This window comes from Talpa europaea (assembly GCF_964194135.1).
Source record: "Talpa europaea genome assembly, chromosome: 9".
Classification (NCBI taxonomy): domain Eukaryota; kingdom Metazoa; phylum Chordata; class Mammalia; order Eulipotyphla; family Talpidae; genus Talpa; species Talpa europaea.
Window position 1 is genome coordinate 784,024 of NC_140076.1, and position 24,178 is coordinate 808,201.

Here is a 24,178-nt window from a genome sequence, read left to right on the forward strand (position 1 = left end):
CAGTGAGGGTGGTGGGCTCTGGGGCTTGCCAGGGCACGGGGGGCGTCCCTGCTCATGCAGGATGGGAGCGTGGGGTCCCACCCTCCTCCGCGGGCATGGGGCCTGGCTTTCTGGCCCCCACCCCGGGGCTCCTCAGACCCCATCCTCAGGGGCTGGCGGTCCAGGGGCTCCTGAGTGTGGGCCGGGCATCTACCCCATGACGGGCATAACCCCCGAAGCCACTTCCCTCCTCGGGCCCCTGGTCGCCCTTGAAGCCTCAATTCCATTTCGGGACCCCATGCGCCGAGTGGTCCCCGGACCCCGGGTCTCTAGGGGGTGGGGGCAGGGCCGCCGCTGGGGCTGAGCGAACAGCCCTCTCCAGAGCGGGGAGTCCGGCCCTGGTCTGGGTGGCTCCCCTGGAGCCTGCTCCCGGGGGGGACAGCAGCGTGGGGTTCCGACCCCAGACCCACCAGCCTGACACAGGATCTCCTCAGCCCCTGGCTGTCCCCCGCCTGCCCCAGCGTGGGCTCAGCCACCCCCCAGGCGGGCCGGCGCGTCCTGGAGGCCGCTGCCTGGGGCTGGCAGGAGTGGGCTGAGGCCACGGTCAGGGGAGAGGAGCTGGCGCCGGCCCTCCTGGGTGCCGGGGTGCCTGGGGCCAAGAGGGAGGGGCCCACAGAGCTGGGGCCCCCTTCCAGGCCCTGGGGAGCCCCGACCCCAGCCTCACGCCGGAGCCCATGCGGCGTGGCTTTCTGGCAGCGAATGCACCCCAATAACTGACACTTCTCACTCCCAGAGACTCGGGGGTGCTCGCGTGTGGGCACAGCCGAGGGGCAGAGCGGCCAGGGGGCGCTGGGCAGGCCCGGCACAAGCGCTGGCCGGCTGGGCGGCTGACCCTTCGCAGCTGGGCTGGTTACCGCACTTGAGACTCCCAAGCGCCCGCGCAGGCGTCGGGACACGGCGGTGGGGTCGTGTGGAGTGTGACGTGGCCGCACCCCAGGTCTGACCCCACTCGGCCCACCGCGGTGGCCGCCCGCCGTGTGACCTCCAGCCCCCGCCGCTCCCCGTGGGGTGCTTGGGAGGGCTGGGGCGGCCGTGGGGTTTGCTTCGGGTTCTCGACCTGGGGCCGCGAGCCAGCCGGCGGCGCTTCTGCCGAGACCGCGCTCTCGGGAGGGGACTGCAGTGTCCCGAGCGAGCGCGGGGGTGGGGGGGAGGGGGACAGACCTGGCAGGCGGTGCCCGGCCACCCACATGTATGTCCGGGACCCCCCCCATGCGCCGGCCCCGTCGGGCCCGAGTCCACCTGGTCAGGTAGTGCCCCCAGGGCTCCCCCGCCTGGGCCTTGCGCTTCTGTGCTGAGCCGAGGGGGGCGGCCACCGCCCCTTTGCCTCCCGCGCTCTGGATTTTGTCTGAGGCGCGAGCCGGACAGCGAGCCGCTGGCCACGAGTGTCCTTCCCCAGACGCCGGCACCAGCGGAGCAGGACCCAGGCCCACCCTGGGGAGGCCCCTCTCCGAGCCCGGGGGACCGGGAGAACGAGCTGCGGGGGCCCCTCCAGGCTCATGGGCCCTCGTTCCCGGAACCCCAAGTGCTCCGTACCCCTGGGGCACCGAGAAGGCAGCCCCCGCCCCCGTGACCTCACAGCGCGGGCACCCCTCATCCCCTGCAGACCGCGAGCAGGAAAGCCTGTCCTCCAGGCCCGGTTGTGGCTGAAGTGGACGGAGCAGGCGCCACCAGGCTGACCCCGACTCATCGGCTCCGGCCGGGACGTCCATGAGGAGTGGGGGGGCCCCCCGAGAGCGCCTCAGGCTGGTGGGACTGACGAGTGTCATTTCGGGCCTCGCACGACTGCACTGGTTGTCGGGGTCCCCTCGTTCCCGACGCGCGGTGCCCCGGATGCATTTACCGCCCGCCACGTCTCCACGCCTCCACGCCTCCACTCCAACTTTATTGACCTTGTGCTCCCCGAGGCCGCCTTGGCCTCCCCACCCCTTCTGCTCGAGCTGGGCGCGTCCCGACCTCGCGCAGCTTCCCGGGCCGGGCCTGGCAGCGGCTGGGCACGGGGCCTCCGTGAGGGGTGGGTGCAGACTGGGCCACCGGCCGGCGGCCAGGAGGAGCCCAGTGGCAGGCGGCTCGGCGGGCAGCAGAGGAGGTGGCGGCCAGAGTGACCACCCGGCTCAGGAGTTCCGTCCTCGCGGGGAAGGGCAGGCCCTGCAGGCGGCGGCTTCGGGGCCAGGAAGGGGCCCGGGAAGGAGGCCCGGGAGGCCCGGTCAGTGCAGCCGGCAGCCCGGGGATGCCGCCCTGCAGATCCTTGCCTTCAGCCTCTTCAGGCCGCGGTGCCGCGGGTCGGCCAGGAGGCCGCTCTGGGCCGCCCCCCAGGCCTCGGCCAAGCGTCCTTCCTCCAGGCAGCGCTGGCCGTGGCGCAGGAGCACGCGGGCCGTGGGGGCCCGGCCGGGTCGCTCCCACAGGCTGCCCCGGGCGGGGCCGGGCGCCAGCTGGAGGGCCTGGGCGAAGGCCCCCGCGGCCCCAGCCTCGTCCCCCAGGCGCAGCAGCAGGCGGCCCTGGCAGCAGAGGTCCTCCGCCCGCACCGGGGCCCCGGCGTCCCCCGCAGCCTCCCGGAGCACGCGGTCCAGGTCCCCCCGGGCCCGCTCAAGCTGCTGCAGCTCGGCCAGGCAGGCGGCCCGGAGGCGCAGGTGGTGGGCGCTGCCCCCGCCGGCCAGCACGGCCAGCGAGCAGTAGCCGAGCGCCTGCCCCGGCCGGCCGGCCTCCAGGAGGGCAGCAGCTTCCCGGGCCGCCACCTGCAGAGGGGCCAGGGAGCCAGTGGTGACCCCAGCACTGCCCAGGCCTGGAGACACCCCCTCCCCGGGGAGGCCAGGACCGCCCCCCCCCCGCCCCCCCTTCAGCAAACCACCCCCGGCCTGCGCCCCTCCCTCCCCGCCCCGCCTCGGGGCAGCCGAGGTTCTGCTGACCCGGCCACTGCCCGCCCGCGGCCTCCCCTGCGGCCACCTCCCCACGGGCCGCGCCGGCGGGGCCGCTGCCCAGTCCAGGGCGCCCAGGCCGCCCGGCCCCTCGCGACAGCCGAGGCCCCGACCCCGGGGCGGACCCACCGGCCGGGCCAGGCGGGCGCCGCTGCCCCGCGCCCCGGAGGAGGGGGGGCGCCGCGGGCCGGGGGGCCGGAGGAGGGGGGGCCGCGGGCCGGGGGGCCGCAGGAGGAGGGGGCGCCGCGGGCCGGGGGCCGGAGGAGGAGGGGGGCCGCGGGCCGGGGGCCGGAGGAGGAGGGGGGCCGCGGGCCGGGGGGCCGCAGAAGGAGGGGGGCCGCGGGCCGGAGGAGGGGGCGCCGCGGGCCGGGGGACTCCCCGCCCTGCTCTCTCCCCCCGCGCCCGGGCCGCGCGCCGGGGCTGCCCCCCCAGGGCCGACGGCGGGGGGGGGGCGCGGACCCCCCACGCCCGGCGGCCCAGCCGGGAGCCGGGTCGGACCGCGCGGGCCGGCACCGGGGCGGGGCACGCGCCGGAAACGGGGCGCACCGCTTCCGGTTCGCTTCCGGGTCGACCCGCGTCGCCAGGCAACGGCCCGGCGTCAGGCGCGGCCCCGCGGCAGCCCGGGCGCCCCCAGGAGCCCCCCGAATCCGCCCCCTCGCCGCGCCCCCCGGAGCGCAGCCCCCGGGCCCCTCCCGAGAGAGCCTGGCTCCGCGCCCCCCCGCGCCCCCCCGCGCCCCCCGCGCCCCCCCGCGCCCCCCCGCGCCCCCCCCGCGCCCCCCCGCGCCCCCCCGCGCCCCCCCGCTCCCCCCCCGCGCCCCCCCGCGCCCCCCCGCGCCCCCCCGCGCCCCGGGCCAGGGCGCCGCCCGCTCGGCCCCCGCGCGCCTCCTCCCGGGCCGGCGGCCTGGACGCGGCCGGGGTTTCAGAGCTGCGGGTTCCCGGGGCCGTCCCCGCCCCGCCCTCTCAGGGGACCCCCCACCCCCCACCGCCCCGCCCCAGAGCCGCCGGCCGGCGGGGCCCTCGCCCCTCTGCAGGGGTGTGGGGGCGCGGGCGCCCCTCGCCTCGGGAGCAGCCCTCGGGCTGGCAGGCGCCCCCCGCCCCCGGGCTCCCGCCGCCTGCGGAGAGGGGGGGCTGCTGGGCCCCGGGGCGGCTGGGGCCCCCGGGGCCGACGCGGAGCCCCAGCCCAGTCCGGGGTCCCCTGCCCCCCACCCCCTCAGGCGCCCGCGGGGGGCGGCGGGCGCGCACCTGGGCCAGGCTCCGGCGCTCCGCGGGCTCCAGGAGCCGCAGCAGGAAGCCCAGGTCCCCGGGGTCCGCCTCCGCCAGGCCCTGCAGGTCGCGCGCGGCGGCCGGCGCGTCCCCCCTCTTGAGCCCCAGCACACCCCGCCGGGCCAGGGCCGCCGCGGACGCCGGGGCGGGGTGCAGGGCCTCCTGCAGGCGGGCGCCCGCCTCCTCGTAGCTGCCTGCGGGTTGGAGGACACTGGTGGGGCCGGGCCGGTGGGGCAGCCGAGGGGGCGCAGAGGGCCACCTGCTGGCCCCGCCCCACGGGGGTCACTGAGCTGCACGCCCCCAGGCTGAGCCCCAGGCCCCTGTCACGACCCCCCAGGGCCTGCTTCCTGCCAGCACCCCGGGGCCCCTGAGGCTGGTCACCGTGCCGGGGGGGGGGGACGAGCCGCTGCAGGGTCCCCCCTCTCACATCAGAGGCCAGGCTGGGGCTGGGGCTGGGGCTGGGGCTGGGGCTCTGCTGCAGAAACGCTGAGCGACTGAAACTGGGGGACCCTCTTCCGTCCCTGCAGGCTCCGCGCGGGGACAGCTGTGGCCACGTGCACACCAGCCCCCCCACGCCCGCTGCCGGGCTCTGACCCCTGGAGTCGGGTCCAGCGCCTGGAGCAGCAGCCGAGGCCCGGGCCGCGCACTCACCCGCCGCGGTCAGCACGTCCACCAGGAGCAGCTGCGGGCCCGGGCACCCCCCGCCGAGGCTGACCAGGGCCTCCCCCGCGGCGCGCAGGCGCTGGGCGTCCTCCGGGCCGAGCCGGGCCCCGGCGTCCAGCTGCTGGCCCAGGTCGGCGCGGCAGCGGGAGCAGAGGCCCCGGGCGACGAGGTCCCGGGCCTCGGGCTTCAGAGCGTGGATCTCGGCCAGCGCGGCCCGCGCGTCCAGCTGCAGAGCCGCCAGGAGGTCGTCGGCCGCAGCCTGTGGGGCGAGGGTGAGGGCGGGGCAGCCGGGGACACCCCAGCGCACGGCCCAGGGCCTGACCGCCCATCCCTGGGAGTGTCCGCCAAAGTGAGGCCTGGGGGGGGGTGCGGGGGGCTGGCGCGGGGCGCGGTGGGCGCTCCTGGAGGCGGGGGCCTGAGAGGGGTCACCCAGCACAGCCCAGGCCGGGGCGGGGAGCGGGCGGGGCAGCCGCAGGGAGCTGGAGGCGCCAACCCTGCCTGGGGTCCCGGCCCCGCTTCTGTCTGCCCTGTTGCTTTGGGCCTTGTCCCCCGCTTTCCGCCCCCTGCGCTGGGGGGTGTTTGTGGTGTTTCCCTGCAGTGGGGCTCCGCCGGGCCCCCCTCCTGCGCCCCGCAGGTCACAGCCTGCACCCCCAGGTCACAGCCTGCGCGTTTCCCAGACCCTGGGCGCCGGGGGAGGACGCGGGGCTGAGGCCCAATGTCCTGGCTGTGGTCGGAGCGGCCGCGAGGAAGGCGCTGCCCGCCTGGTGGACCCGCCTGGTGGACCCGCCTGGTGGACCTGCAGGCGCCGCCCTTGGGGCTCTGGGCTCTGCGCCCGGCCCGCCTCTGCCCCGTCCTGAGGTCCGAGGCTCTGACCTGTCCTGGGCCCCCCCGCCCTCCCCTGACGGGGTCAGCCTCCGCGGGCGCCAGGGCCTGAGAGACGCCTCCCCGGAGACGCGGGCCCCGGGGTGGGTGGCTCCTCGCTCATCCGGGTGTGCCGGCCTCGGGGCTTGTGTCTTCGTTTCCTTCAGACTCACACTCACGCTCACTCACGCACACCGCACACACCACACGCTCACACACTGCACACACCCACTCACACACACACTCACAGTCACACCACACACACACTCACACACAGCACACACACACTGCACACTCTCACTCACACACACATTCACACTCACAGTCACATCACACACTCACACACCACACACATCATGCACACCACACGCACACCCACACCCCCACACTCCTACACCCACCACACACTCGCACACCACACACACACACATGCACCGCACAGCACACACTCACACTCATACACATACACACACACTCTCACGCACATCACACACACTCGCTCTCACACAGACACACTCACCCTCACACACACGCACACGCACCGGGCGTCTCCCCCTCGCCTCTGGGCCCGGGTCGCGCGGGGCCTGTCTGCGGCCGGCGCGCCCTCACGTTGTGGGACCGCTGCCCCCGCTCCTCAGCCCGGAGGCTCCTGCTGCTGGCCGGCGACGGTGCGCTGACCGTCCTGGGCCGCGTCCGGTCCGGTCCGCGGTGGCGCCGCACGTGAAATCTGAAATCTGCCCCTGCCAGCCTCCCTGGAGCTTCCGGCCCCCGGCGCGCGTCTGTCTGCCGCGACGGCGTGTCCGCCCGGCCGGCCGCCTGCTGGTCGGGGCTGCCGGGGCCGCGGCGGGGCCGCCTCAAGGCCTGCTTCCGCGGGGCGCCCCTTCCTCGGCGGCCGCTCGCGTCTCCGGCAGCTGCTGCTTTGCGGCCGAGCGGGGGCTGCGGGGGCTGGGGGCCGCCCCGCGGGTGGGCGGCTGAATCCAGGGGTCGCTCTGGGCCTCCCAGATTTGGTTTTGTCCTTCGCCAGGGCAAGTCCGTCTGGTTTTGAATGTCGTCTCAGGGGACAGCCTTTGCTGGGGTGCGGCCTCACCTGAGCCTCCAAGGTGTCCGGAAAGTTCTCTCTGCTCTGGCTGGGCCGCAGCTGCGGTGCCCCCCACCTTGCCTGCCTCTGGGTCGCCGAGGAGCCTCAGCCTCAGCACAGGGGGGCTCTGCCGGCAGGCGCAGCCCCGAGACCAGGACCCCGAGACCTGCCTGCAGGCGCAGCCCAGGCCCCGGGGAGACTCCTGCGCCCTCTGCACGGCGCTCCTCTCTGGCAGCGTCCTTCCTCGCACAGTCCAGCCACCGCTGCCCGTGAACTCCGGCCTCGGCCTCCACCCCGGAGACCACGCCCCACCCCTTGTGCAGCAACAGGAGGCCCCGGTGCAGGGGGGCTCCACGGGGTTCCCTTCTCTCAGGGAAAGCAGTTCCCCAGGGCTGGTGTGCCGTGCCTAGGGTGGGTGCCGTGTACATCACCCAGATTTTTGTTTTTAGCACCCCCCAGTGCCAAGTGTGGGGCCTGGAGCGCACCCTGGGATGGGTGGATGGAAAGACGGTCCGTCTCCATGACCCCACGCCAGGCCTGGGCCCTTCCTGCCCCAGCGCAGGCCCGCGGTCCCCCCAGAGCAGCTGGTTTACCTTCGCAGGAAAAAAACTGCCCTGGTCTGCACGCACAGAGCTGCCACGCACAGAGCCCCCGTGGTGGGCCGGCGCTGGGGGCACCCACAGCCCGAATGGGCACTCCCTCCCATGCCGCTTAACCGGTGCTGGCGGCAGCGCAGGGGTCGCTTGACTGCTGGCGCTGCTGGGGTCGGGGCTCTGGACCCGGTGGCGGGCTCGGGGCTCCGCACACTGAGCCTCCCGTCATGGGGTGGGCGGGGCACGTGGGTGGCTCCAGGTGGGCATCAGGCGGCACAGCCCCTGCTCCCACGTCCGACTCTCAGACAACAGGAGGACCCTGCCTCGTGTCCTCGGCCCTGGGGGGCAGGAGGAGACATTGCCGAGGTGGCTCTCAGAGGGGCTGTTTGCGGCGCCTCGGAGGTCCTCGGAACCCCCTCAGCAGGAGCGCCCTCCTGGCTGAACCCCATCTCTGATTAATGGGCTTGTCCCCGCGAACCGTGGGGTCTGCCCAGCACAGGAGGGCTTGGGGGCGGGCCCCGGCGGCGCAGGTGCAAGCCTGGCTGGCGCAGCGAGCGGCCCCCACGTGGGGGCGGCCCCGCCCCTCTCACCGGCAGCCGGGCTGTCCTGGGTCGCCTCCGCTGCTAAGGCGCCAGCCCTGGAGCGAAGCGAGACCGCGGGCAGGCCGCCACCCGTGGGCCGCACCCCGCCCAGCAAGGCCGGCAGGAGGCCAGCTTCACTCACGCGCGGTGACACTGCTGCGCTCGGGGAGGGTCCTCGCCGGGTTGGCTGTGGGGCCCCGGCGGGCTGCTCTGGGAAAGCGCCGCTCTGGCCCTGCCGCTGCCTGCTGACCTCAGGCCCCTGGGGACAGCTCAGGGGGGGGCCAAGAGGCGGCCGGGGTCGCACTCACGGAGGCCCCAGCGGCCAGGGCTGGCGCACGCACTCTTGCCGGCAGGGGTGGGGGGTGGGGGACGGGGTCTCTGGGTGCGAGGGAACCCCCGGGGGTCCGCGGCCCAGCGTGGGGTGGGGGTTCCGTGGGCTCACACGGAGGGCCGGCCGCTGCTCTCCTCGGGGGTGAGGAGGAAGGCAGGCCCCTTTTTCCCGGGTGCCCCACCCCCACCCCGAGCGTGCCCTGCCCCTGCCAGTGCCGGGGGGCAAGTGCCACTACCTCCCGCTGGTCCAGCGCCAGGCGCAGGAGTGCGCGGCCACACAGCGCGGGCACGTGCCCCGGCTGGGCCTGCAGCAGGCGGTCCAGGTCGAACAGGGCGGTCTTCGTCCGGCCCAGCAGCCCGTAGCAGCGCGCGCGCGCCAGGAGGCTGTCGCTCGCCTGGCTCCCTAGAGGCAGGGCCGGGTCAGCGCCACCTCCCGCCCTCACCTGCACTTACTGTGCCCTGCCCGGTGCCCACGCTGCGACTGACTAGCCAGCTAGCTGACCAGCTAGTTAAACAGCTGACTGATTGGTTAACTAACTAGCCAACTGATTAGTTGACTAGCTAGCTAGCTACCCAACTAGTTAATCCTAGTTAACTAGCTGGGTAACTGGCCAACATGCCAAATACCTAGTGACCTACTAGTTATCTAGCTAACTAGCTAACTAGCGAGTAGAGAGCTAATTAGTTGGCTAGTTACCTAGCTGACTGGCTAGCTGACAAGAATTTATTGGGTGATCCAAAGCGGAGCCTGGGGGCAGGTCACCGGCCTGAGGCTGGGGTGTTTGCCCTGCCAGGTGTTCCCGCAGGTGCAGCAGCCGGGCCCCCAGGCTCCGGAGGGTTCCCTGATGAGTGTGTTGACCACAGAAATCTTTCTGAGGGCAGCCAACTAAAAAACTAGCTGACTAGTTAACTAGCTGAGCAACCCACCAGCAAACTGCTAATGTGCTAACAAGTTATTTAGCTGTGCAACTAGTCAAGTAGCTGGCTAACTAGTTAACCAGCTGACTAGCTGACCAGTTAAATAGTTGAATAATTTCCTAACTGTGCACTCTCTGACAAGCTGACTAGTTATCTAGGTGACTACTTAGGTAACAGGCTAATTACTCGGCTAACTAGTTAACTAGCCAAAAAACCAGTAGATTAGTGACTTACTTGCTGACTAACAAACTGACTAGCTAACTAGTTAACAAGTAGCTCACTAGCTATTTAACAAGCTACCGAGCTGACTAGCTACTTAACTAGTTCACAAGCTGACAAACTAGCTGAATAACTAGTTACATAGCTAACTACTTGACTAGCTGATTAGCTAGCTAGTTATCTACTTGACTAAGTGAATAACTAATTATCTAGCTAATTAACTCGCTAACTGGCTACCAAAGTAGAGTTAACCAGCTGACCAACTAGCTGACTATCTAGTTAACCAGCTAGTTAGCTGGCTAGGTCAGATAGTCATCTAGTTAGCTGAATAGTGAGCTGGGTATTTAGTCAGCTCATTAACCAGATAATTAATTGGCTAGGTAACTAGTTGCTGTCCTGGGAGAAACCCTCCAGGGCCTGTGGGCACCAGGCACACCCGCCCAGTGAAACAGTGGCCTTCGCTCTCAGCCCTCTGGGTTCTCCCTCACCCCACCTTAGAAGCGGGGCGTGAGGGCCCTTAGGGCCACCTGGCCCCTCCTGGCACTCTGACCCCAAGGTTGCACTTCCAACACCTCGCACCCTAGAAACTCGCTGTGGGTCCTTTGGTCCTTTGGAGAGTCCCTCTTCTGGGGGCGGGTGCCCTAGACCAGGGGGCTCAGGGACCCAGCTCTGAGGCTCCTGTGGGCCTGCGGGAGCGGGGGGTCCGGGCCAGCAGCAGGCAGGTGCACACCCACAGAAGCTCTGCTGCTCTTGGAAGCTGCCGGGAGCTGGCACTCGCCTCCTGGGGTGGAGAGAGCAGGCCCTAGCCTGGCACCCCTGCCCGCCCTCGGGGCGCAGTGTGAGGGCTGCAGCCCAGGGTGCGGCCACCTGGCCCACCGCAGGCTTGAGCAGGCCGCCTGGACGCCTGGGCCAGGGAGTCCGGGCCCTGGGAGAGCAGAGGGGCACACGGTGGGGCACACATGCCCAGCCGAGCCCTGCCCGGGGCCCCGGCCCGCCACCCACCAGCGGGTCCCTGCCCCCAAGGGTGTGGCGCCCGGGGCGGCGGGCAGCACCTGCAGCAAAGATGGCCAGAGAGAGGTAGGCGATGGCCTCCCTGGTGTGGGCCCCGCTCTCCGGCCCTGCCGGCCGCGCGCGCAGGATGGCCAGGGCGCGCGAGTGGCAGTGGCCGCGCAGCAGCTGCCGGTCCTCGGGGCAGAAGACGTCGAGGGTGGGCGCGAGGCAGGCCGTGTCCCCGGACTGGACCACCTTCTTCAGCAGCTGCGGGGCGAGGGGAGACAGTGCGCTCCTCTGGCACCCCGCGCCCAGCAGTGCACCCCATCCCCCTCGGGTTGGGCAGGGAGGGGGCCCCCTTGGGCTGTGGGGGCGTGGCCTGTGGAGGCAGGGCGCGGGTGGCCCGTGGGGGAGGTCCTGAGTGGGCGCGGCTCGCGGGGGATGTTAAGGGGGCCAGGGGGCTAGATGGGGGGCCTAGCTCAAAGCAGGCAGGGCTGCCTGTGCCAGCAGCGCACCCCCTTGGCAGGGTGGGGGCCGCAGCAGGGGGCTGCTCCCCTGCTGCTTGGTGGGGGCCGGGGTGGGGCGTGGGCGCTGTCCCCGCGCGCCAACTCCCTGACGCTGGTCGAGGCGTCTCCAGAGCTGTCCACAGGAAGCCCAAATGGGAGGGCGAGGACAGGGGCGTCACAGCATGACGCATGGGGGGTGCGCGCTGGGGGGGCGGGGGGAGGCGCCGCTGGCCTTTGGGGTGGGACATGCCCAGGCGGACAGAACCGCGATGTTCACCCGGTGGGTCCTCCCCAAGACCCGATGCTGCCCCCTGTTGGCCGCTGGCCGTGGACACGGTCCGAGTGGGGTGTCCTGCCGCCCGCCTGCACCCTGGGGCGCGGCGCCCAGAACCAAGCCCAGGACGGGAAGTGGGAGCTGATGGCTGAGGCCCCCCCAGTATGGCCTCTGACCAGGTGCAGCCCCCGGCCCTCCGTACATCGGGGGGAGGCCTGTTCTCCTGGGAGCACAGGGGAGGCGGCTCGGCAGGGGAGGGGACAGGGCCCCCCACCACCCCCTTCCAGGGCAGGGCCAGGCCACGCTTAGTCTGGTGGAAGGTTTGGGAAGTTCTCGGCCCTTTTTCTTCTGGACACAACAAAAGCACCTCCAGCGGGGCTCGTGCTGGCCCGGGGTGCTGGCCCGGAGGCTCCCCAGACAGCCCGAGGACCGGGCCAGATGGGGAGACGAGGGCCTGCGGGAGGCGGTCGGGCGGGGCTGGGCCTGGGAGCTGCGCCAACGTCCAGAACCGGGGCTCGGGCACGGCGCTGTCGGGGCCCGCGGGCCTGGCTGCGGCCCGGGCCGCCTCACCTGGTCGGCGTCGTAGGAGAAGCCGCTGCCCAGCTGCAGCAGCGCCAGCCGCACCAGCACGGGGGCCGCCTGGGGCCTGCGGGCCAGGGCCACCAGCAGGGTCCTGTGGGCGTCGGCCAGGCGGCCCAGGAGGTACAGGGCGTCGGCCGCCAGGAGGCAGGAGGCCTCGTCTTCCTCGTCCAGCCCCAGGAGGAGCGTGGCCAGCTGGTGCACGCCTCGGGCATCCCTGGGGGAGCGGACGGGGCGGTCAGCCCTTTCCCGCGCCCTTTCCACCGGCCCGGGGGGCTGGCCTCCCGCGAGCCCTGCCCCGAGCCTGCGCTGGTGGCTTGCTTCCCGCCAGCCCAGGGAGCTCCCCCTGCTGGGAGGACCACTGCCCCCCAGCCCAGGCCTACAGCTGCCCCCCATGGCCCTCTCCTCCCACCCCAGGCAGGTGTTTTCAGGGTGGAGGCTGTGCTGGTCAGCTACTCTTTTTCTGCAGAAAGCGGGGTAAAAGTTTGGCTTGCAGAGTTGGGGTGTAGAGCAGGATGACAGGCTGGCTGCACTCGGGGTGCTCTGGGGCCCAGGGCGGGTGGCTGTGTCCCCAGGGGAGGGCCAGGGCCCAGGGAGCTCAGCCGGAGCAGCAGCAGGAGCTAAGGCCCCTCCTTGCCGGCGCCAGGGTGGGAGGGGGGAGGAAGTGTGGGGGTGCTGGCACCAAACAGCCCCCCAGGGGGGCCCTGACCAAGCACTTTTAAGTTTGCTCAAACGCCTTCCTGCCCCTCCCAGCAGCCTGGCAGGCAGGTCCAACAGCTGAGGCTCACGTTGGGGGGCCCGAGAGCCTCAACTGGGCCTCAGGGTTGGGGCAAGCGGCAGCTGGGCCTGCGGGGGGGCCCCTGGGGGAGGCTGCACTGTCTGCCCTAAGGCCAGGAAACCAGAATCCAGGAGCAGCGCTGGGATGTGAGTGCGGGATGGGCTGACTACCTCGCGGGGGCCTTTGCGAGGGGGCAGAGAAGGGGCGTCGACTGCACCCGGGCACAGGGCCCGCCTCCCGCTGCTCTGCGCCCACAGAGACGCCCAGAAGGCAGCGCAGGGGGGCGCTGGCCGAGAGCCTCCTGGACTTCCTAGTCTGACCGGTGGGCAGGCCCCGCGCTCCGGGGCTGATCTGCCACCAGGCCCTGGGGCAGCCGCCCGCACTCGCCACTCGTTGGTGAGACAGGAAGAAACACCCGGGACCTTTCCGAGCCCACAGGGGGCGCAGCTGCCTTACCCTTCCTGCGCGGCGGGCTGGTCCCGCTGGGCCCCCTTGCTCTGGCGTCCCGGGGCGCCCCGCTGCAGCATGCGGCGGCCCTCCTCCCGCAGCACGGTCAGCAGCAGGCCCCGCTGGTTCCAGGGCACGTAGGCCTTGGCGACCAGCAGGGTGTCCTCGGGGTGCAGCCGGCAGGCGGTGACATAGTCCAGCGCGCCCAGGAACGCGCTGCCCGCCAGCACCCGCAGCAGGCCTCGGCCGCACAGTGCCCGCACGCAGCTGTTGGCATGCGGCGGGCCCCGCTCCACCACCTCCTGGAAGTCCTCCCGGGCACGCTGCATGTCGCCAGTGTGCAGCGCGCAGAACCCGCGCAGGGCCAGGAGGGGCGCGAGGCTCCCGGCGTCGTCTCCCCCCGGGCTGGCGGGGCGCCCGGGCCGCAGCAGGCGCTCGCATAGCGCTCGGGCAGTGGCCGCCTTCCCCCCCAGCAGCAGGCACTCGGCTAGGCGGGCGCCCAGGGCCGGCCGCGCCCCGGGTGGGGCCACGCGCAGCAGGACACGGAGCGCCTGGTTCACTGGGGCCAGCAGCTCGCGGCCCGAGTCCTCGCGGAGCTCTGGGCGGCGCCGCACGACCTCCTGGAAGCCCGCGAAGCCGGAGTCCACGGCCTCCTGCGCTTGGGCTCGCAAGCGTGCCAGGTCCCCGGCGGAGAGCACGGCCTGCAGCTGCCTCCGCGCCCCGGAGGGACACTGGCGGAAGGCCTCGAGCAGGTCCCGCAGCACGTCGTGCACCCCGCTCTCCAGGAAGAAGGCTGCGGCCGCGCGGGTGACCAGCAGCACGGCCAGATGCTCGCCTGGGGAAAGAGACCGGCGTCGGGGAAGCCTTGTGGAGCCGGCCCGCCGGCGCTGTGGATGCCGAAGCCCTCGGGCTCACGCATGGGCCCTCGGGGTCTCCCAGGCGCTGGCATCTTTAAGATGAGTGCCTGGAGGCCGAGGCCAGCGAGCGACAAGAGGGTGCAGTGGTAACAGCCAAGGGGGGCAGTGCCTGCGTGCCCCGCGGGGAGCCCCCTCACTCTGCACAGGCCCAAAGTTCAGCCAACAGGGACATTTAATTAAGCCCTCCCCCCCCCGCTTCTTTTAATGATGGTGTCAGGATCCAGTCCTCTCCTGGGCTCCGCTGGCCGGTCGGGGCTGAGGCTCCTGTCTCCCAGCCTTCATGTGAGTGCTTGTGCCAGGAGTCCAGCAATCGTATCACTGAGACAGGAGAGGCCAGACCCCTGTCTGGAGGGCAGATGCTGCCTCCCTGCCCTGCTGTCGTGGCGGGTGAGTGGCGCGTCAGGGCTGAGCCTGTCAGGAAGCCCCTGGCACCAGCTCTCCCCACCCGCCGGTCCCCCAGGCCAGGCCTAGAGACACGCTCGGGTGCTTCCTGTCCATTCTCATCCTGACCTGTCACTGGCTTTTGCAGTAGCTCGGGGGCCCTTGGGTGCCTGGGTGGGGGACAGGGGTGGACTCTCCTTCTGAGCTTCCATTAAGCGCCGTGACGTTGTCCCACAGACACCAAGGCCCTGGCATTTTCCTTCTGTTCTTCATATCGGCTAATTTTCATTCCCTCTTCAAATTTACTCTTTCGTTGTCTCCGATATTCTATGGTGTTTCCATTTAATTTATTCTGACGTTTAAGGCTAGAATTTCCATTTGTTTTTAAAAGTTTTCATTTTTCTGTTGAGATTTCACATGTGTCCATTCATTATGATTGTATTTTACACTAGCCCTTGCCTATATTTACAATAGTTCCTTTAAAGTCCTCATAATTTTAGCATCTGCATTATCTTGAGCTTGTTTTTTATTTCTGTTTCACATTCTAAGTTCCTGTTTCTTTGCATGTCTAGTCCTTTTTTATTTACACATCTGGTTAATTCTTTGTACAGACTCTGGATTGAGATATGTTCCCCAGAAGAGGATGCATTTTATTTAATCAGGCATTTAAAGGGACCAAGATCAAATTCAGTCTTTGTCTCTTCTTTGGTGGCAACAGCTGAAACCTCCGCTGAGTTCCTGCAATAGCTACCTGCTGCATTTCCAGGCTCCCTGTCTCTCTCAGGTATGTGGTTTGGTGTGACCATTCAAGGATTCAAGTTGATTTAATACATGGAGTTTGGGTCTCAACCCCCCTCCCCTGGAGGTGGCTCCCTGCTTTCCAGAATAGCCCTTCTAACTTTCCATTCACTTTCCTCACCCCTGAATTCTGTCTGTGACATCTCTGGCTTTCTGTTTTCATGGACAAAGTGTGGACTGAGGTGATTCATCAGGCAGAAAGTGGCAATTCTGCGCATTTCGGCGTGTGCAGCAGCATCTTTCAAGGGCCCGTTTCCACTTTCTGCCTGCATTTGGTCACTATTCGGTTGCCAAATGTTTACATTTTATATTTCATCCACGCTTATATTGTCTGTGGAGCACATGGCCTAGTCCCGCTCCCCTGCCACTACCGGGAGCAGAATCTTCTATTGTTAGATTAAAACATTTTGACAATCTGGCGGGATATAAAGTGCTATCCCATTATAGGTTCAATTTTCATTTTCCTGATTACTAGTGAGGCCCATTTATTAAAGAAAAGCTTTCTCCCCCCTCACCCCCTTTTGCCAATCTGGTGGGTGGAGAGGGGTATCTCATTGCTTGAATTGGCAAGCGTCTCATTACCTGATGGTGAACATTTTTCACATGTGTATTAACCATCTGTGTTTTCTCTTTGGGGAAAGGCTTTGCCAATGCTGTGTTGGTTTCCCCCCTTATTGACATGTAGGAATTCTTCAAATACTCTGGGTACTGATTTGCCCATTATATATTTTGCAAATATTTTTTCTCTGTTGTGGACTGTGCTTTCATTTTCTATCATTCTGGACAAGACAGAGAGCCTGAGCTTTTAATCCCATCGCCCGTATCAGCATTTCCTTTATTGTTTCTGGTTTTTGTATCTTAAGAAGCTGAACATGCGTCTTAAAGATTTTCTTATATTTTCCTTAGAAATGAGCAGCCTTTTTCCAAAGAGAAAACACAGATGGTTACTCCCGTGGAATTCTGCCTTTTTGCAAGGTTGACGTAGGGAATCCGCTCTGCCCGCGGGGAGTGCCCCTGTCTTTCCCCGTGGGTTTGCAATGCCCTCACTCCCCTGCTGAGAGCCAGGGGCAGCTGGGTCTGTTCCTGGCCTCTCTAAGTCCTTGGTTGGTCTTTTCCTTTGTCCTTCAAGCCAATAACCTTCTGGACGGATCAGTATAGTCTGTTTCAATTCAACTGGCCGAGCAAATTCCTCTCCCCCACCCCCCCTCCTGCCCTGTCTGTTGTTGGCTCTGTGCTCTTCCCCAAGAGCAAATCTTTCCAACACTGGACATGGAACACGTCTCCATTAACATAGGAATTCTTCAGTGTCTTTTCACTTGTTTGTATAATTTTCTCCCTAAAGTCACATTGTCGGGGGAGAGGATGTCCTGAGCGAACCCCACACAGGCTTTGTGGCCCCCACCCCGACTCCACCCAGACACCGGGGACTGCAGATCCCAGCATGCCCCAAGGGAGAGCTGCGAGGAGCTGGGGCGGGCTTCAGCGGCCGTGTCTTTCTGTCTGGGAACATAACCAGCCGTGCGCGTGGGGCTCGCTCTCTCCTGGCCGGGCAGCACCCGGTCTCGGCGGGTCATTGGGATCCAGGTCAGCGGAACGGGTAGGAGGCATGTCAGAATTTTTCTCCCTCGTTTTCTCCCTGAGTTATCCATTTCCTCATTTCCCCTTTCCTTGTAAATAATCCTTTGATCAAGCTTTAGTGTGGGCCTGCGGTGCGAGTCCCCTTCAGCGCGGGCGAGCACCCGCCGTCAGGCAGCCCGTTTTATACCGGGGTGGCCCTGCAACCACACGATTCTTGAGATCAGTTTTGTTCTGTCGCTGCGGCAAGTGCATGTATTTAAGCCATGAAGTTATCGTATTTGTTGCTGTCGCCTCTACACAGAAACACTTTTTGTGCCTCCTGTGAAGTCCCCTCGGGGCCTCCCCTCGGGGCCCGTGCTCGGCTGCTGCCCCTGGTGGCGCCGTGTCGCTCCCGTGTCGCCGGAACCCGGACACGCGCGTTTGTCTTCCTAGTCTCCGCTTCCCGTCGGGCTGCGCCGGCCGGGACTTCTGGTGCCGCGATGAATCAAGGGAGAGCGAGACCCTCTTCATTCTTGCGTTTAAATGGAAGATTCCAAAAAAACCATCAAGCGTGGTATTTTGGGTGCATTTTGGACAGAAACAGTCTTTTTCAATTAAGCCTGTTCCCTTCTTCTTCTCGGTTGTTTAAATTTTAGGAATGTTAAATCTTATCAAAAAAGCTGTGCAGACTGCGATGAGATCTAGTCTTCCACCACACATATTACTACGGAAACATAAAACGATAAGACCTGCATTATTTAGCTCAGTTTTGGCTAAAACATGCTTCAAAACTGATGCTTTGGCTCAGTTAAATGTGCGCCTGTGAACTATTGGTGACCAGAAGCCACCACGAAACCTCGTGGCTTGACGCAACATGCATTTTAAGCGGCTCATGAGTCCCCTTTCACTTGGGGCCGGGCTGGCTGCTGGTCCTCTGTGGGCCACTCCTGGCTGCAGCCATCTGGTGCTCCACTGGGCGGGGCCGGAAGGACCCCGCTGCCACGTCTGGGCCTGGTGTTGGCCGTGGCTGAGGACCCTGGGCGCTCTGTCCCTCACTGGCCCAGCTTCTGAGACTGTCCGGGGAGGAGGAAGGGGGACCTGCAGGGCCTCCTGGAGCCATATGACGTCACTTCCGATTCTTGCAGGTCCTGGCAAGGCTCGAGGTCACGAAACCCGTGTAGGGGGCTGTGACAGCTGGACCCCGCCGTCCCCCCATAAACTTGGAAGGGGTGGGAGACGCTGGGTCTGGCACTGGGCGGACCAGCCTTTGGGCCTGGACGCTGACGCCCTGGAGATTGGATTCCAGCTCTTCTGCCTGGTGCTGGACACAGCCCTTTCCTGGGACGCACCCAGGGGGCCAGGCCACTTTCCAACACAGGGCAGGACCCGTTCAGCGCTTGCAAGGGCTGCTGGTAAAATGCCCCGAGAGGCCCTTCCTTATGCTGGAAGCCTCTAGTAGACGCTCGTTAGCGGCGCTCATGAGCCTGCTCGCGGCCCCGCGTGCGAGCCCCACGCCAGGGCCGGGAGGCGCCACCCTCAGGGGCCAGGCAGGGCAGTGGGCTGCTGGCCGGGCTCCCGGGCGAGCATCTGGCTCCACAGCTGTCCCAGCTTTTGCGGGGGCCTCCGCTGGCCTTTAACGTGGGGCGCCTCCTCCCCATCCTGCCACCTCCTCCCAGGCCTGCCGCGGCACCTGCGAGCTTTGACCTGGCGACCGTGCTTGGTACCTCCACGGGGCTCTTGGGATCCTGTCCAGCACGTCTCTGCCCACGCATGCCACAGCCTCTCCTTGCTGCGTGGCCACTGTCTCGGGCGTCCCGGCGGTGGGCGCCTGTCCTCCGCAGCCTCAGGCATGGGGGGGACCCCACACGGCCACCTTGCTGGTTGCACGCCGCCTCACGCCCCCTCCTCCCACCTTCCTTGCGGCTCCCCCTTCGGGGTGGGGCGGCCGGCGTGCTCTCCTGGGCGCCACAAACACTCCGTGCTCCTGTGGCAGCCCCGTGACCAGTGGGGACAGCAGCGGAGTCAGTAACAGTTCTCATCAAACCCTAAAATGGGGGTCGCCTCGAAATGCATGATGAGTGGCCGGGAGCGCTGCCTCCCCAGGAGTCTGCTCCCGCACCCCCTTCCCCCATGACAGCCGGCCCCCGGCCCCGCAAGCCCCTCCTCGGGACAGTCCAACCCCGTGCTCCAACTGGACCCCTGGGGGCAGCGCTCCCGTGTCCAGCACCTAATGAGGCGCCCACCGGTGGCCGGCGCTGGGCGATTGTTCCCACGGCGGTTCAGCGAGGGGGCAACCACAGGGTGTAGTGCCTGGACGCTCTGGGGGTGTCGGGGCGCTCCGGGGCTGCTCCTGTGCTCTGGCTGCCCACCAGGAGGAGGACCCAGAAGGGGACCGGCAGGGCACGTCCCTCAAACCGGGTGTGTCTAGAGCCCGACACCCCTTGAGCCCCGCAGCCCCGCTGCCGGAGGTGGGCTCAGGTGGACTCTCCCTGCCCACCCCCAAGCCCCTCCCTCCACCACGGAGTCCGGCCACCGTGGCCATTTGTACTGCCCCGCCCCGCCCCGCCCCCCCTTCCTCGCTCCCTGACCCTGTCCAGATCGGAGAAACCACAGCCCGGTCCCCACTGCCAGGACCACCTCCCAGCCCAGCCCACCTCCCGCCTGGCCCCGCCCTGGGTGGGCTCCCCGGCCCGCCTGCACCATCTCTGGTGGTGTCCTCTGCCCACCTGCACCAGCACCTGCCCCCGCCCGCCCGCACCACCCGGAAGGCTGTCCCCACGGCATGTTTTGCAGCCACAGCCAGAGGAAGCTTTAGAAGTGCCCCGATGGCCTCCCTGCAGCTTGAGCCCTCCATGCTCCTCACTGCTCCAAGCGTAAAATCCAAAGTCCCTTGGCAGCTACCCCTGCCCCGGAGCCACTCCCCTCCGGTCAGTGGCCCGGACACCCAGCTCTTGCCTCCCGCAGGGACTGGCACATTGGATTTCATCTGCCTGGAATCCTCCAGGCTCAGCTCAAGTGCCTCCTATTCCAGGAAGCCTTCCCTGACCACCGGCTCGGGCAGTGCCTGGCGGTGTTTCTTTTCTGGGTGCTCTGTGAGGCCAGGGACCTGCCTGGTCACTGTGGGGTCCCCAGCCCCAGCCCCAGCACAGGCCGCCCCCGACCCCAAGAGCAGAACTCCTCCGGGCTGGAGGGACTGTGTCTGGCGCCTGGGGCTGCCCGCTCTCCTACCTTGGGGTGTGCCGCCGGCGGGGCGGGTGTCCAGCGCCCGGCTGCAGGCTGCCCGGCAGTCCTCGTACCTGCCCGCGTGGAGCAGAGCTGCGGGGGCCGGGGCGTCGCCCCAGGTGCCCTCGGGAGCCAGGGCTGTGAGGAGCGCCTGACACTCGCCGACCTGTGCACCGGCCCCCGGCTCCCCTGGCCCCGAGCTGTAGTCCTGGAGGGCGCGGACCAGCGCTGGGAGGTAGGGCTGCTGGTGGGTGCGGATGAAGGCCACGGCTCGCCGGGCGCTGGCGGCGAAGGCCTGCAGGTAGTCAGCCACGCCATCGGCCGCCTGCGCCCCGGACAGCACGCGGGCCAGCGCGCGGGTCAGCCGCAGCTCCAGGCTCTGGCGGGAGCGGGCGTCCAGCAGCGCGCAGCAGCGCCGCACCACCTCGCCGTGGCGCCCGCGGGCCAGCAGGCCGGCCAGGGAGTGCAGGGCCGCGGCCGGGTGGTCCGGGCAGAGGGTGGCGAGGAAGGCGGAGGCCTGCGCCCCGGTCAGCGACACCACCGCCATGCCGTCCCAGTGGATGGCCGGGATCTGGCCGTCCCCGCGGCACCAGGCCTCCAGGGTGGCCACCACGGGCGCGCCCCGGGCCTCCGCCAAGGCCGCGCGCACGCGCCGCACCGCCGAGGGGCCGTGGCAGCTGAAGGCCGCCAGGTAGAAGGCGGTGGCCAGCGGGGGCTCCCCCAGGGCCAGGTGCTGGTCCCCCTCCCGGCAGAGGCAGGCAACGAGCTCCTGGGCGGACATCACGCCGGCTCCCCGCACGGTCCGTGTCCGGTCCTCGTGGCCACCTGGGTGGGGGCAGCGTGGTCAGCGCTCGCGGGCAGCCAGCCCCCCACCCTCTGGGTCGCCCCGCTGCCTGTTTCCCAGGGCCTCCCGCCCCTCCCCGCCCAGGCTGGTGTCAGGGCAGGGCGGACCCCACCGGGTGGCTGGGGCGAACGCAGCAGCGAGGGGCCCCCTGGAGCCTGCTCAGCAGGCCGCCCGGTGGGGCTGGGGTGTGGCCTCTGGGCCTCAGCTTCCTCCTCCGCAGGGTGGGGCCCCGGCCCTCCCCTGCTCAGCAGTGGCTGCTGCGGGCACCAGACCCCTGGGCGGCGGGAGCTGGGCGATCTGAGTGGTCAGGGCGCCTCCCCCTCTGCCCACGGCCCACCAGACAGTGCAGGGGCGGGCGGGGTGCTGGGTGGTGAGGGGCATCTGCCTGGGGGTGGCCGGGGCTGGGGACTCCCCCTGCCGCGCCCCGCCTTCTCCCCAAACCTTCCCAGAGAACTAGCAGCCCGCGGCTCTTTCTCTCCGGGGTCCCACAGGGCTCTCAAAGGTGCCCCCACCCCACAAATGCCCCCCAACACAGACACCCACCCCCACACGCGCTCACGCACCCGAGGGAAGGTGCCAGCGGCTCCAGCTGCCTCCCGCGCCCTGCTGGCTGGTCTCCCGGGAGCGCGTCAACACGGGGTGGGGTGCTCGGGGGCGCCCCCGCGCGGGCCCAGGCGGGAGCGCAGGAGGGCGCTGCTGCCCGGCTCCAGGGCGCCTCATTCTCCCGGGGAGGAAGGAGGGGTGGCCTGGGCCCCTCACCCTCACCCTCAGCACCCGGAGCAGGCTGCCTAGGTCTCTCCCCACTGGCGCCCTCCTGCTGCAGGCTGCTGGGGAGACGCCCCTGCGCCCCACGCCCCCTCGGAGGACCCTGTGCCCACGGGTTGCTCCCCGCGGCCCTCCCGCCCCCACACCCGCGGCCCTCCCACGGGCAGCCTGTCCTGCACAGAGGGGGTGGCTCTAAGGACCTTGCTGGCCTCCCCCATCTCGGCTGGGGTTGGGGTGTGGTGGGGCCACAGCACGGGTGACCCCTCCCCGGTGGCCATGGTGGGGGGTGGCAGGAGCCAGGTGGGGCGTACATGGGGGTGGCCACGCTCATCCTGGCACCACCGCCCTGGGGCTCCCGGGGAGAGGTGAGTGACCCCTGGAGAGACAGGCTTGCTCTGAAGGCCCCTCCCAGTGCAAGGCCCCGGGCGCCCCAAGGGCCCACACACCGTGCCCCCCCACACTCAGGGCACAGGCGCAGCTCCCAGCGGCGAGGGGTGCTGAGGGGTCCTTCCTGGGCCCGGGCACCCTGGGGGGTGGCCTGAGGCCCACGGGGAGTCGGCTCGGGTCTGCGGTGCGTGGGCAGCAGGCGCCCGCCCTGCTCCTGGCCCGACCTTGCGCGCCTTGACCTTCACCGAGGCGCAGCGGCTGCCGCGGGCGCAGCGGGGAGTTGATTAAGAGATTTCCCATTGATTTGATCACTTCCATCTAATGACCCCATTAGGGGAGCGTGATGGAGCGCCTGTCTGCGCTGCGGCGCGGACCCGGGGCCTGGAGCTCTGACGGGCCCCCAGCTGGCGGCGCTGGCACCGCAGGCCCTCGGGCGCTGGCAGCTGAGCCCCGAGTCCGGCCGCCGGGGGCTGCCCCGGCTGCGGGGCCGCTTGCTGCTGCGGGGTGTGGGGGGGTCAGGCCGCAGCGCGGCAGGGATGAGCTGCTCGGCCGCACGTGGCAGCTGGACTTGAGGCAGCAGCTTCCTGTGGGGCGCGGAGAGGACACTCTGCATGTCTGGGGCATCTGCCCTTGGCCCCACCCAGCTGCCAGGACCCCCAGAGATGGACGGGCGGCCCCTGGGCAGCTGGGGACACACCCATGGCTTGAGGGGGATGGTTTGGTTCTGGTGGGCGGCTGGGTCCAGGCAGTGTGCACTTGGGGGTGCCTGCACCAGACAGCCCCTGGGGCAGGGTAACCCCACGAGAATAGGGGGGCAAGGGAGTTCTTACCCCCAGGGGCTGCTGCTCCCGCTTGCTGGTGTCCCTGCCCAGTAGCCCCCAGGTGTGGCCAGGTCTGACAGAGTGTTGTGGAGGGTGGGGCACACCACCAGCCCCCATGCGGATCCCCAAGGCCAGGGGGTGCCTGTCCTGAGGGACGAGGGCGGTCAGGCCTTGGCCCAGTGGGAGCAGGTGGGCCCTGCTGTGGGTGCTGCCCCAGCTGCACCCTGACTCCGGGACCAAGACCCACCCGCTGGAAACATCCTGTTACTAGAACTTTCTTAGGTAGAAGCAGGAGCAGGAAGTCGTTCAGGAACGGGGATGACTGGTGTGGGCCTTGGGGTTCACCTCGGGTCTGCGGCTTCTCCCTCCAGCGTGGGGGGTGGGCCAGGCCCCCCAAGTCCTTGCCGAGGAGGTGGAGAGCAGTGAGCGCGCCCCCAGGGCCAGGCTCGCTGGGCCTGTCTGAGTCAGCGGCCAGCCCCGGGGGTGTCTGGCCGCTAGGAGGTTCAGGAGGGCCAGCGGGTGTGTCTTAGGCCACTCCGGTGCCTCTCTCTAGATGACCCCAGGGCTCCCAAGGTCAGGCCTTACCCCAGTGAAGGCCCAGAGGCCAGGAGGCGGGTCGGAACCTGCTCTGCCACGCCCTCTGCCTGCAGCGCCCAGCTCCCCCGCCCCCACCCCAGTGACTCAGGACCAGGGTAGGGGCTGAATTCTGAGCCCCAGTGTCTGAGCTGCCCCCAGCGGGCAGACCCAGGGGCCTTTGGAGACCCTGACCTCCGCTGGCCGGCCTTGTCTCCTATGTGGGGGCGGGAGGGCTCAGCCCCCCTGGGGACCCCACCTTCCCTTCCCCCCAGGTGCCCTGTCTGGAAAGGCAGACCTGTTGGCTCTCCGCAGGGAAGGGCCCTCAGCTACAGCCATGACTGCGTCTGGCTCCCCAGAAGGGTGGCCCTGTGCTCTGGCTCTGTTGGGGTGCGTCCCTTCCCCTCCCTTCTACCAGGAGCCAGGCGTGACTGGCCATTTCTCTGAACCCAGTGGCCACCCAGCACCTCGTGTCGCCCCGGCGCTCTCGGAGGGGGGCTGGGCCCACCCGGTGCCCCTGCCCCAGGCTCGGCCTCCTGGTCCCTGACCGTCCTGCCCAGGCCCAGACTCACCGTGGCCACGGCAGGTGGGTTCGGGCAGGAGCCGCAGGCACCGTGGACTCTCAGCCTCCGGTCTGGGCGGCCGGGGGGCTGCGGGTGCCTGACCCTCCCCTGGGGGCTGGGCTTCCTGCAGGCCTGGCGGGGGTGGGGCCGCACCTGCTCTCCCCGTGCGCCCCATCAATAATGCAGCAGGAGGCCTGCGCACCTGGCGTGGGCGTGTCCGCTCGGGGGCAGCTGGTGCGGCAGCGTGGTGGGGTGGGGGGAGCAGGATGCCCTTCTGTGTTCCCTCAGGGGCCTCTGGGGCGCCCCTAAACGATAGCTT

The 24,178-nt window shown here is 68.8% G+C and overlaps 1 protein-coding gene across 1 annotated transcript; it reads right to left on the bottom strand.

Annotated features, from left to right (window-relative positions):
• Positions 1-2,211: 2,211 nt before the first annotated feature.
• On the bottom strand, positions 2,212-20,786 carry TTC34 (tetratricopeptide repeat domain 34). The gene is made up of 9 exons (XM_084244044.1): positions 19,913-20,786; positions 13,041-13,866; positions 11,798-12,023; positions 10,510-10,714; positions 8,557-8,723; positions 6,348-6,683; positions 4,866-5,136; positions 4,194-4,408; positions 2,212-2,771 (listed from the first exon to the last, which is right to left on the bottom strand). The coding sequence occupies exons 1-9, from the start codon at positions 20,685-20,687 to the stop codon at positions 2,244-2,246; spliced, it is 3,549 nt and encodes a 1,182-aa protein (XP_084100170.1). The 5' UTR covers positions 20,688-20,786; the 3' UTR covers positions 2,212-2,243.
• Between the last annotated feature and the right edge of the window lie 3,392 nt (positions 20,787-24,178).

Excerpts from the sequence above, each read along its gene's own strand:
- TTC34 (XM_084244044.1), bottom strand. The coding sequence starts at position 20,687 with ATGTCCGCCCAGGAGCTCGTTGCCTGCCTCTGCCGGGAGGGGGACCAG. Across the intron at positions 8,724-10,509 it reads TCTGGCCATCTTTGCTGCAG|GGAGCCAGGCGAGCGACAGC; the intron begins GTGCTGCCCGCC and ends CCCTGCCTCTAG. Across the intron at positions 4,409-4,865 it reads GGACGTGCTGACCGCGGCGG|GCAGCTACGAGGAGGCGGGC; the intron begins GTGAGTGCGCGG and ends TCCAACCCGCAG.